The sequence below is a fragment of the Scyliorhinus canicula genome, chromosome 3, assembly GCF_902713615.1.
Source record: "Scyliorhinus canicula chromosome 3, sScyCan1.1, whole genome shotgun sequence".
Classification (NCBI taxonomy): domain Eukaryota; kingdom Metazoa; phylum Chordata; class Chondrichthyes; order Carcharhiniformes; family Scyliorhinidae; genus Scyliorhinus; species Scyliorhinus canicula.
The window spans coordinates 13,671,967-13,685,205 of record NC_052148.1 but is presented as its reverse complement, the minus strand read 5'-3'; the positions used below and the strand labels follow the sequence as shown (position 1 = coordinate 13,685,205).

Here is a 13,239-nt window from a genome sequence, read left to right as displayed (position 1 = left end):
TCGTCAGCTGCTTCATCAATGACCTTGGCTCCATCAAAAGGTCAGACAAAGGGGTTGTACCCTGATGACTACAGTAATCACAATCACCTGCAGCTCCCAGATTTTGAAGTATCCTGCGTGCAACAGGATGGGGACAGCATTCAGGTTTCGACTGATAAGCGGTAAATTATATTTGTGTCATAAGTGCCAGGCAATGACCTCCTCCAACAAGGGAGAGTCTAACCAACTCCACTTGACAGTCAATGTCATTATCTTTGCTGAAACCCCCCATAATCAACATCCTGGACGTCACCGTTGACCAGAAACTTAACTGGACCAGCCACAGAAATACTTGGAGTACAAGTGCAGGTCAGAGACTGGATATTCGACAATGAGGTACTCACCACCTAAATCCATGTCCACTATCCCCTTGGGGTCTTAGCAGCCAATTATTTCTCTAGTGTGGTGATTATCATTTGCTTCACACACAAAAGGTCCCTGGTTTGAAACCCGGCAGAAACATTCTCACAAGTCAAGAGCGTGATAGAATACTCTCCACTTGCCTGGGATAACAATATTCTTGAAGCTCAACATCATCCATCCAGGGCGATATGATTGGTACCTCAATCCATCTGAAACATTTATTTCCTCTACCACCAATACACAGTGGAGCAGTGTGTACACTACACAAGATGCACTGCAGCCACTCACCAAGGCTCCTTGAACAGCACCTTCCAAACTCTGTCAGCTAGCTGGATAAGGGCAGCAGACGTGTGTGAACACCACCACCTGTAAGTTATTTACCGGAGTCTCTCACCATCCTGACTTGGAATTATATCGTCGTTCCTTCGCTTCGCCAGGTCAAAATCTTGAAACTCTTTCCCTAACACCACTGTGGATGTACCTACACCAACTGCAGGGATTGCAACAGTTCAAGATGGCGTCTCACCGCCACTTTCTTGAAGCAAATTGGAATGGGCCATAAATATTGGTCTTGGTAAATACATTTTTAAAACGTTGCATATTGTGCACCAACTCCTGGCAGAGCAGTGGACAAAGCGATATGGGGTGGCTTACGGGTGGGAAGACGAGAGCGAGAGAGCAGAAGAGAACATGAGAAGGAAAACAGTTCATCGCAAGGAGAACGGACTGAAGGACAGCAACTTTGGCCTGGGCGCAAATCCAGCTGACTTAAATAGAACCGAGACCTCAAATCTGTCCGCCTTTACCCGTTTGTGATGCTGCCGATCCCCATTTGTGTTGAATGATGTGGTCAGCTCCTGTGCAGAAAGAATGACGGTCATTTGAAACTAGATCAGTTCAATAAAGACAGTACCTTAAAAATACAGAGGCTATAAACTCCTTCCGCATGCGTGTTGCACTATCAGCGCACTACCCAGCCCAGTGATAAGACTGAAAGAACCTCTTGCGTCCATTAATATACCATTTAAATATGCAGTTTGTCGTTGATGTGCTGTCTGCTTAGGAATTCTAGAACATAACTTGGCACAATTCAGGGTTCGCTGAAAAATATCCAGTCGGCACAATGTGTCCAAAACTGAATATAACAAGACACCGTCAATCCAACATTCAAGAGTTGCCAGGGAGCTCTGATCTTCCAACATTACGTCAATCATGCTTTTAGCTTTTCAGGTCATTACAACACTTGTTTTCTTAGCATGTGATTATGTTTTGAAAATGCTGCGAGTGCTGACCTTATTAGTTTTGTTAAAGAGATTTTGTTCCTTGCCTCTAAGCTGCAATGAGCTAAATAGCTAAACTGCTATGTCACAAACCCCCAAGTCTTAAAGAATTCTCCTTTCCGTGCGAGCCAGGCTGGGGACTCAAAAGACGGCGCCAGGCTTCCGAGCCTGAGCTGGTGGAGCCTGGCGCTATTCAACGGCCCAGCTCCCCGTCGATTCTAAATCCAGCTTTCTCTCTATTCTCTCAATTCTGACGTGGTCAGTGCAGCTCTGAGCTTTTCTCCTTTCATTCCCATTGAGTTGCAAAGTCCCTGTTTAGCACACACTTCCACCCTCTGGCACCCTTTGTGCGTTGAAATCAAGGCTCACTGTACAATCCCTTAACTCTAACCTGTTCCTCCTCAGCTCCTCACCACCCATCAGTCCTCCCTGCCTCATACAGTTGGCCTTGCTTCTTCCTCTTTTACCTCGCCTTCTCCCTTTTTTATTTCACTCTTTGGTATTGTCTCTGATTTTTGTTCTCAATTATGAATGCTCTCAAGTAACCTGAAATCCCACTGACAATACTGGTAAAGAGTGAAGGGAGATTTTCACTGTCGAGTTATCTGCTGTAATTTCGTTTGCAGACTCCGAAACACTCCTACCAGAGAAATGGCATTGTATTTTCTCCATATTTCCTCTACAAAAGTAGTGATTGGGGGGGGGGGGGGGGGGGGGGGGTTCGTACTGTTGCTTCACAGCGCCAGGGACCGGGGTTTAATTCTGTCTGTGTGGAGTCTGCACGTTCTCCCCGTGTCTCCGTGGATTTCCTCCAGGTGCTCCGATTTCCTCCCACAAGTCCAAAAGACGTGCTGTTAGGTGGTTTGGACATCCTTAATTCTCCCTCAGTGTACCCGAACAGGCGGGTAGTCTTACAACTGGGGGCTTTTCACAGTAACTTCATTGCAGAGTTAATGTAAGCCTACTTGTGACAATAATAAAGATTATTATTATTGAAAAGCGAGCTACACATATTTATTGAACAGCATTAATTTAGAGGTGGCAAATCAATATATTGTTTTAATACCGTTCCCGATTTTAATTCCCCTTCAAAGCAAATGATACCTGGTCCTTCAAAGGGTGATGCTGTGTGAGTTGTTTGCTTTCCTGATGAATGGCATTTCCATTAATTCACTGTAAAATCCTTACTCATTTGTCTCTCATTTGGGAAAGCAATTCTAAAATTTCTGTAGCAAAACTGGAGGTCTCAGATTCTTCATGGACAATAAATTACTTTATTAGGAAAATCCGGCAAGGTGCCACAAGAACACTAAATAATCTGATTTTGATGTTGGACAAGAGGGGAATGTTGACAGAACTGAATTAAAAACAGAGAATCCTACGGGAATCTCAGTGGGTCTGGCAGCATCCTGATGAGGAGATGAGAATTGGGGTAACCCAAAATTCGTGTTCACGTGTAAAAATCGGTTGTTACTTGCAAAGCTGTTGTTGACACAAGTCCCTAACTTCTGGACAGAAAAAGGCAAGGGGGGAAGGCAAGGAAATCTCTCTTTAAGCTCTCCAAAATTGCTTGCCCTGAGTTTTTGATTTAAGCTTATTTCAAATTTAGCCTGCTGTCCAAAAGTGGAGAGACTAGAGAAATCAGAGTTCCTCTCCTTCGAGCTGTGAAGGTTAAGTAGCAATTTGATTGAGTGGCATTGGTAACATGAATGGAGAGAAACTGTTCCTATTGGGTTATTAATCAGAAGCCACTGATATCAGATACTTGGCACAGAACCAGAGTTCAGAACCAGGACAGCACGGTAGCATTGTGGTTAGCACAATTACTTCACAGCTCCAGGGTCCCAGGTTCGATTCCCAACTTGGGTCGCTGTCTGTGTGGAGTCAGCACATTCTCACCGTGTCTGCGTGGGTTTCCTCCGGGTGCTCCAGTTTCCTCCCACAGTCCAAAGATGTGCTGGTTAGGTGGATTGGGTTAGGTGGGGTTGCTGGGTTACGGGGATAGGGTGGAGGTGTGGGCTTCAGTGGGGAGCCAGTGCAGACTCGATGGGCAGAATGGCCTCCTGCACTGTAAATTCTATGACAAATTAGATTTTTTTTTTCAGAACCAAGTCTTTTCATCCAGAATGCACAGATTGGCAGGAATTGTGTAGAAACTTGAAAAGGATAAATTTGTTTGGCAATGGGGAAAATTTGGGAATTGGAACTAATTGGATAATTCTTTCCCGGAACTTTCGCCGCTCCTTGAAGATTCTGTGGCTGTCTTCCTTTCACGTGCACCCCACCCACCTCTTCACCAGCCGCCCATGGGATTCTCCCTATCTCTGTAACATCCAACAACCCGCTAAGATCTGTGTCATCTTCCAAATCTGGCCTCTTACCCACCTCAATTCTACTCACTCCGCCATTGATGAAAATGTTTCCAACTGGGGTGGGGTGGGGGGGGGGGGGGGGGGGGGGAGGGGGAGAGAAGAGAATGAGATGGAGAGACATAAAAGAGCTCCTCCCCCGCCAGGCACAGAGGAAACGCGGCCAAAGCCAAAGGGAAGAGGGGGAGGAAGGGGGGGGGGGGGAACACTCCCCCCCCCCCCCCCACCCAACCAGAAGGGACACAAAGGTGGGGTGGGGGGTGCGGGGGGTACCCACATGCTGAGCCAGATGGCGGCAGACTGTATAGGAAAAGTCAAGGGAGGGAAAAGACAAACTTTTCTGTTTGGTACAGTGAATGAACACGACCAGCAATGTACATAATTGTTTATAATTCTTGAAAATACCAATAAAAAGATTAAAAAAAAAAAAGAAAATGCCTCCAGTTGCATGGGCCTAAGATTGGAATTATCCTGCTAAACGTTTACGCCTCTCTTTTATGAAGAACTTCGGAAAAACGTCCCTTTTTGGTCAAGCTTTGGTCCTTTACCATAACATGGATAGCACAATTGCTTCACAGCTCCAGGGTCCCAGGTACGATTCCGGCTTGGGTCACTGTCTGTGCGGCGTCTGCACATCCTCCCCATATGTACGGGGTTTCCTCCGGGTGCTCCGGTTTCCTCCCACAGTCCAAAGATGTGCAGGTTAGGTGGATTGGCCATGATAAATTGCCCTTAGTGTCCAAAATTGCCCTTAGTGTTGGGTGTGGTTACTGGGTTATAGGGATAGGATGGAGGTGTTGACCTTGGGCAGGGTGCTCTTTCCAAGAGCTGGTGCAGACTCGATGGGCCGAATGGCCTCCTTCTGCACTGTAGATTCTATGATAATCTCCTTATGTGACTCCACATCAAATTGAAGGCTCTTGCGAAATGCTGTGGAACATTTTACTGCGTTATAGACGTTATATAAGACCATAAGAAATAGAAACAGGATTAGGCCGTCTGGCCCCCTTGGGTCTGCTCTGCCATTCAGTATGATCATGGCTAATCTAACATTCCTTATATCCACCTTCCTGCCCTTTCCCTGTAAACAAAGGATAGAAAGCTGGTTGAAGACTGGAAGCAAAAAGTTGGAACAAATGGGTCTTCTTCCAATTGGCAGGCAGCGATCTGTGTTGCAACCCCAACTGTTCACATTCTATATTAATGATTTTGATGTGGGAGCTAAATGCAGTATTTCCAAATTTGCAGATGATAAAGGTGGATGGGAGGGTGAGCTGTGAGGAGGATGCAGAGATGATTCAGTGGGATTTGGGCAGGCATATGCATAGCAGATGCAGTATAATGTGGATATATCCCCTTGGGCAGCAAAAATAGGAAGGCAGAGTATTATTTCAATGGGTGTAAATTGAGAGAGGTGGATTCTCAGCGAGACCTTGGTGTCCTCGTGTATCAGTCGCTGAAAGCGCGCAGAGGTACAGCAGGCAGTAAAGAAGGCAAATGGTATGTTGCCGTTCATAACGAGAGGATTTCAGTATAGGAATAGGGATATACTGTATAGGGCATTGGTGGGGCCACCCCTGGAGTATTGTGTGCAGTCTTGGTGTCCTTATCTGAGGATGGATGTTCTTACCATGGAGGGAGTGCAGCGAAGGTTTACCAGGCTGATTCCTGGGATCGCAGGACCAAGTCGTTTCGGATTATATTCATTGGAGTTTAGAAGAGTGAGAGGGGATCTCATAAAAACTTATAAAATTCTAACAGGCTTAGACAGGGTAGAGTCAGAAAGAATGTTCCCAATGGTGGGGGTGTCGAGAACTCGGCGTCATTGTTTGAGGATAATTGGTAAACCTTTTAGGACTGGGGTGAGGAGAACTTTCTTCACCCAGAGAGTGGTGAATCTGTGGAATTCGCTACCACAAAAAGTAATTGAGGCGAAATCGTTGTGTAATTTAAAGAAGGAATTAGATAGAGCTCAAGGGATCAAGGGATGGGAGGGCGGGATGCGGGATCAGGGTATTGAACTTGATGGTCAGCCATGATCATTATGAATGGCGGACAGCTTGAAGGGCCGAATGGTTTCTTCCTTTTATTTTCTATGGATGTTTCTATGTATATAACCCTAACTGATCAAGAATCTATCTCAGCCTTAAATATACAAAAGTACTCTGCCCCCACAGCTCTCTGTGGTAAGGAGTTCCAAAGACTCACAACCCTTGCGTTCTTCTGCGCTGTAGGGATTCTCTGGTAAACTCTTAAACCCTCTGGGAGGAGAAATTGGCATCACTGTATTCTGAGACTCTGCCCTCTGGCCCTAGACTCTCCCACGAGGGGAAACGTCCTCTCAGCATTGACCCTGTCAAGCCCCTTAAGAATCCCGTACGTTTCAATGCGATCACCTCTCATTCTTCTAATTTCCAAAGAATAGAGTCTCAACGGGGCTGTTTACCACAGGGCTAAATCGCTGGCTTTGAAAGCAGACCAATGCAGGCCAGCAGCACAGTTCAATTCCCGTACCAGCCTCCCCGAACAGGCGCCGGAAAGTGGCGACTAGGGGCTTTTCACAGTAACTTCATTTGAAGCCTACTCGTGACAATAAGTGATTTTCATTTCATTTCATTTTCAACTTCACAAGACATTCCCTTCATGCCGGGGATCATCCCTCTGAACCGCCCCCAATGAAATAATACCTTTCCTTGAATAGGGGACTACAATTGCTCACAGTGCTCACCAGTACCTTGTATAAATGTAGCAAGACTTCCCCACTCTTATACTCCAACCCTCTTGAAATAAGGGCCAACATTTCATTCGCCTTCCTGATTACCTGCTGCACCTATGTGCCAGCTTTCTGTGTTTAGTGCAGAAGGACCCCAAGTCCCTTTGTGTTGTAGCTTCCTGCATTTTCTCACCTATTTCCTCGGGGAACTTTACGCTGAGGTCATTTGTTAAACCTGCCTCGTTACCAGATCCAAGATAACCTGTTCGCTGGTTGACTCCATGACAAATTCTCTAGGCAACTATCCCTAATGCACTCTATGAATTCATTGTCATCGTTACCATTTCCAACTTAATTAACCCAATCAACAGGGAGATTAAATTCACCCATAATTATTGTTCCATTCTTTTTATGGCCTATTATTTGTTGATTTATGCCCTTTCCTACAGTTTGAGTAGTTTGGGGGGTCTATACACTACTCCTACCAATGTCGTCTTTCCCTTGCTGTTTCTGCCTCCACCCAAATGGACACTACATCATCCGAGTCTAGACCGTGTCTCACAAGTGTCCTTAATTCATCTCTTATTAATAGTGCTACCCCACACCTTTTCCTTCCCTGTTATTTTTCCAATAAGGCAAATATCCCTGAATGATAAATTCCCAGTTTTGATCTCCTTGTAACCATGTTACTGTCATGACAATGGGATCATATCCATTTACCTCAATCTGCACCGCCAGTTTGCCTACCTTACTCCGAATGCTTCATGCATTAAGATAAAAAGCCTTTAGGCCTTTTTGTCATCTTTAATCATCCTATTTTTCCTTTGTTCTGTTGAGGGGAATGGCCTCTCATGTGAGGGGCTGGTTTAGCCAAGTGGGCTAAACAGCTGGCTGGCCTGTAATGCAGAGCAAGGCCAGCAGCACGGTTCAATTCCTGTACCAGCCTCCCCGAACAGGTGCTGGAATGTGGCGACGAGGGGCTTTTCACAGTAACTTCATTGAAGCCTACTTGTGACAATAAGCGATTATTATTATTATTTTATTGAAAGCAGCAACAGCCAGGCCCTATTTGACCTTTCCGAAGGACAGGAAGGAAAGAATAAGCGGTGGGGGAGCACTGTTAATAATAGTTGAAATGAAGACAGTTGTGAGAGATGATTTAGACATGGATAATGTAGAGTCCATTTGGGTGTAGGTAAAAAAGAGCAAAGGAAAGAAGTCATGGATCAAAGTAGCGTTTAGGCCTGCAAATGGGCCCAATCTGCCTCTTGCCCTTGATTACCCTGTCTACCATTTTTGCATTTTATTGTTCTTTCATTACTGTCCTTGTTATTTTTTCCTTGTCACCCTGGTTAGGTTCTTACCCCCCTGCCATTCTAGTTTAAACCCTCCCCAGCCACACGAGGACATCAGTCCCAGTCCTGGCCAGGGTGCAACCCATTGGGATTGCACCGATTCCACCTCCCTCAGAACCGGCCCCAATGGCCCAGGAATCTGAAACACTCATTGCACCATCTTTCCAGCCACACATTCATCTGATATATCCTGCTATTTCTACACTGATTAGGACGTGGCACTGAAAGTAATCCTGAGATCACTACCTTTGAGGTCCTACTTTTCAACTTACTTCCTAACTCCCTATAATCTGCATTTCGGACCTCATCCTTTTTGTCACCTATGTCTTGTGTACCAGGGCCACTGGCTGTTCACCCTCTCCCTCCCGGACGTAGTCGCCTGAGGATGACTGCTGTTGCTTTCTCCTTAGAGGCCAGTCACCTCAACAGTATCCAAAACGGTATACCTGTTTTGCAGAGGAATGGCCACAGGAGATTCCTGCACTGCCTGCCGAGTCCTCTTGCCCTGCCTGGTGGTCACCCATTCCCTTCCTGCCTGTGGATTCTTAACCTGTGGTGTGACCAGCTCGCTATACGTGCTATCTGTGATACACTGTTCTTGAGCAACGGGAGACAAGACCGCAGATTGCATCTATTTCCCGGCCGTCAGCGACATCGTTTTCCCTCATCGCAAACACCATTGATGCTGCTGAGCAAATTCCCTACCCTCCCTGCACATACCCCCTGCTCCGCCTTACCCCCAGAGAGATCTTAATACAAGCGGCAATGCAAAGACACTGCCTGATTAGTTAAAGAACATGCACTGTGAGCTTAAAACGTCAGGGGATTATGGAGCCACTTAAGGTTACAGCAATTTAAAACCTTAAACAAAAACAATAATTCTAAATAGTTGTTTTGTGTTGGGGGGCAAAGGGGGATGGTGGTGGAGAAAGGCCTTCTCATTAAAATCAGCCGCAGTCTCGAGTCATTTAGACTTTAAAACCCCCTTTGTTCTGTGGATGTTTTTTTTTGTAAAAAACGGTTATAGTTTGTTCTTTTGGAATGAATGGAAACAGGAAATCTGCTTGCGAAAAATAGCACCGTTTTGTGGAGTTCAGTCTTTTAAGGGCATAGAATGGCGTCCCTGGAGTTGCTACTGAAATCGTTGCTACTGTATTGCTGTTCACTAGAATGAGAAGTTTTGGAAACAAGAAAAGACCATTTGGCCCCATATTCCTGTCTCTTTTTGATATAATTAATCCCACGTAGCTGTCTTCATCATATAATCCTTAACTCCATTTACCGCTGTTGCGCATCATCCCTCAACTTCTATGTAATTGAATTAATTTATATTCACCCACGGTTTCTTCCCTGCTAATTTGATCACGATCCTTTTCACTCTTTGGTTGATAGTATTCAGCAGCTCTTCCCTTCTTACCCTGAACCTAACTTTGTATCTGTTTCATCTGCAATTGTGAACATTTTCCATAATTATTTGTTTTCAATTCCCTTCCTAACCTTGAAAACGTCAATTAAATCACATCATGGTCTCTCTGAATTATCAAGGATGCAAGGCCAATTTCTTTGATCTTTCCGCAGTAAAAATAGCCAATATCTTGAATTACCTTTATCGTTCCTCCTTGTGTGCTCTCTTTTTCTTGAGCAGTTAACCAGGGGAGCTGAAGAGAATGTTTTCCCCGTTTTATGTGAACGGGGATGGCACGGAGAGAGCGGTGAATCAAATTTGGCTGTGACTTTCAAAATGAGTTGAACGAACAATAGAGGGGCGAACAGTAGAGAGGTATACATTGGAAGGGCTTTGGGCTGAAGAGTGGGACTAATTAGATATCTTTTTCATTGAGCTAGCACGTTCCAAATGGACTGAATGGCCTCATTCTGTGCTGCCCGACTCTGTAACTTATCCCAATGCTGAGAACATTTGCTTTTAGCTTTTTTGGTAAATTACAAAGGCAGATTTTAATGAGCGGAAACGTCCATTGACGTATCTGGTGCTTCAGATAATGGGAGCAATCGGGATACACTGGTCGAAGGGAAGGAGGTTTTGGGGTGTTCCTGTCTACATGGGAAGCCTATTGTGTAGACAGGAGCCTCGGTTAAAGGTGTCTGGCTTTCGGCAACAAATCTGCTTTTGTCAGTCCTTAAAAATGTGCTCACGCACTCCCGACTCCAACACACATCCACTTTTCTTCTGTTTCATTTCTCCAGGGTGCCCAAGATACATTTGAGAACTACTACAGGAAACAAAGAAAGAAACAGGCCCGCTTAGTCCTGCAGCCTCCTTCCAACATGGTAGGAATAATCTCCCCTTTCATTTCCATTAACCAAAGAGCATTTTAACCTTGATGAAACAGTATTCCTTTTTGTTTTTGCCCTGAATTACTGTGCATGCCAGTGTATGACCCTTTTTTTTTTAATGCTTTATTTTTGCAGTCCTTTATTGTCCTAACTGAAAATGCTTGTCTTGTTGCAGCATGAAACGCTAGACGGCTACAGGAGGTATTTTAATCAAATTGTAGGGTGAGTGTATGTTTTTCATGCAAAGAAAAAGTTCCACTGGTGCTATGTTCTCCTGATTTACATTTTCGATTGGTGTTCATTAGTGGAGGGATTGTGTTCGGTTTTGTTTTCAGGAATGGGCTTTCGCTACCAGGACGCTGCTCCAAATGCGGGTTCCTTCCTTTGTGCCTCCCCCATTTTGTCTTATTTTCTCTCTGACTATCTCTCTTTCCCATTCTCCTCCTCATGTTCACATTCTGTCTCTCTCCTCTTCCCCCCCCCCCCCAAAAAAAACCTTGGTAGGTCTCCTCCCCTCAAATCTTTGTCTGCAAATCTGGCCATTGTGAATGACCATGGTAAGAGGGAACTTTAGGCTGAGAATGTCTTCTACTTATTATCGTGTTCTGCTGGTTGACAGTGTGTACCTGAATCATTCAGACAAGGTCTTGGTTTCCATCTTGGTTTTCAACTGGAATAAAGGTCGGACGATGGAGTTGGATCCTATTCCAGAAGCTATCCAATTAATCTTGTGAAAAAAGACATTTCAGTAGAAAAATTGTGTGAAGATGTCCACTTCTTTTTCCGTTCTCTCCATTTCCACCTCTTTATTTCCCCTTTACCTTTACTCTTTCCCGCTCTTTCTGTCCTCCCTCTCTCCCCTCTTCCTCTACCCCATTCTTGTCTCTCCGTTTTGTCTCTCCCTTTCCCTTTTCACCAGTTCCTTCCTCTCTTTTCCTTTATTCTGTCTTCACCCCCCTCGCCTTCTCTCCTTTTTCCCCCTCCTTCCCTCACTCTGCATCCCCTGTCTTTCTCCTTCTGCTGTCCTTTTTTCAACCTCTTTTCCTTGCCTCCTCTCCCACTTTTCTCCCCTTTCCCTCTGCCCCATTCTTGTCTCTCCTTTTTTTTCTCTCCCTTCCCCCACTCCTTTCTCTTTTCACCAATTCTTTCCTCTCTTTTTCCTTTTTAAAAATAAATTTAGAGTACTCAATTCTTCCAATAAGGGAGAATTTAGCGTGGCCACACAGACCCGAGGAATGTGCAAACTCCATACGGACAGTAACCCGGGGCTGGGATCGAACCCGGGTCCTCAGTGCCATGAGGGAGCAGTACCTCCTCTGTCTTTCCCCTTCCCCATCTCAATGTTTTCCCTTTTTGTTCCCTCCCCATTTCTCCTTTCTGCTGTCCTTTTTTCCTACCTCTCCTCCTTGCCTTGTCTCCCTCTTTTCTCCCCTCTCCCTCTTCCCCCTCCGCCTCTCCCTTGACCTTGTCTCTCCTCTTCCTTTACTGTTTCTCTCATCTCCTGCCTATCCCTATGCCTTTCTCCCCTCCCCAGTCTCCCTCCACCCTCCAGAATTGATATTCCTCTCCCCTTGTGAACGCAAAGATAAATTTTAATTGAAGCAAAACTACAAACTTTTGTGCTCCTGACTTTGAGCAGCATTCACCGAAGATGTGTGATTGTGGATGAGTGAAAAGCAAGCCAGGTGTTTAGCAATACCCCACATTGCAAAGCTTAACACTGCAACAAATCCTGCTTTAAATCTGTCTGCGGATCGGTGGCAATCAAGGGTGCGCTTTTGCTGTGCATGTGTGTGTTTTTACTGACTGACTTTGTGGCTGATTCTGACTTGTCCTGATTCTCTCTCAGGTTTTTTGTAGTTGAAGACCACATATTGCACACTACGCAGGGTCTGGTGAACAGAGCGTACATTGATCAGCTGTGGGAATTGGCGGTGTCCAAAACCATGTCTGCACTCAGGACTCATTCAGTAAGTGAGATTGTGAAATCTGCCCCCCACTGAACCTCCCCTCCTCCACGTACACTCCCCTCCACCACTCCAGTTCCTGCCCGCTACCATTTCAAAGCACTACTTGTATTGCAAGACATTATTGAACATGGAAACCTTTACTGCTGATTCTAATTTTTAAAAGCATTTTACTTCTGCTCTGTTCCACTTGTTAAATTGAATTATACCCTCCTACCACCAACATTTGTAGCCCTGTGAATCAGCATAAGCCCTCCACTTTCCCCAAGCAGGCATTATAATTCTCTCCTAGCTTCATCAGCTACTACACACCTACACTCTGGAACTCGCTCTCACTAATCCCCTCCGACAATATCTCCCTCCCCACCTTTAAAAGCCTTCTCAATCTACCTCGCAACTGCATCCTACTGTCCTTATCGCTTCTTAGTCCCACTGCAAAGTGCTTTGATTCACATTGGTGTGTGCAAGTTGTTATGTAGATATCCTGGACGTCGGTACAGATCCATAACACAAACATTTGTTTATTACACGTAAATTTCGGTCACCACTTTGTACAACACAGAAGGGGCCCATTGTACCTTTGCAAACACTTAAAAAAAAAAATCTGTCCTGTTAGTCCCATTGCCTTGCTCTTTCCTGACAGCCCTGTGAATGTTTCCCTTTCAAGTGTTTAAAAGTAAATCGTGAAAACTAGTTTAGGGAGAGGTAAATTTAACCTCTCTTGGTGACTTCTCAGTGGCTCCTGCTGCAAAATGTAGATGTTATCAGAAGAAGACAGAATCGGGCTTGACTGTAAATCCTCATAGCCACTCAGTGCCAAACTCCTTGTACATTTTCCACTTGTAATCTTCCTGTGCT

General features: G+C 45.1%; 1 protein-coding gene across 6 annotated transcripts in view; it reads left to right on the top strand.

Moving 5' to 3' along the window:
• Positions 1 to 13,239, top strand: part of exoc6b (exocyst complex component 6B) — a 658,566-nt gene that overhangs the window by 361,274 nt on the left and 284,053 nt on the right. For all 6 annotated transcript variants that reach the window (XM_038793136.1, XM_038793134.1, XM_038793132.1 and 3 more), the window contains 3 exons: positions 10,325 to 10,408; positions 10,590 to 10,636; positions 12,264 to 12,384. In XM_038793136.1, the coding sequence (XP_038649064.1) occupies positions 10,325 to 10,408; positions 10,590 to 10,636; positions 12,264 to 12,384 (252 nt within the window). The remainder of the gene's footprint in view (positions 1 to 10,324; positions 10,409 to 10,589; positions 10,637 to 12,263; positions 12,385 to 13,239) is intronic.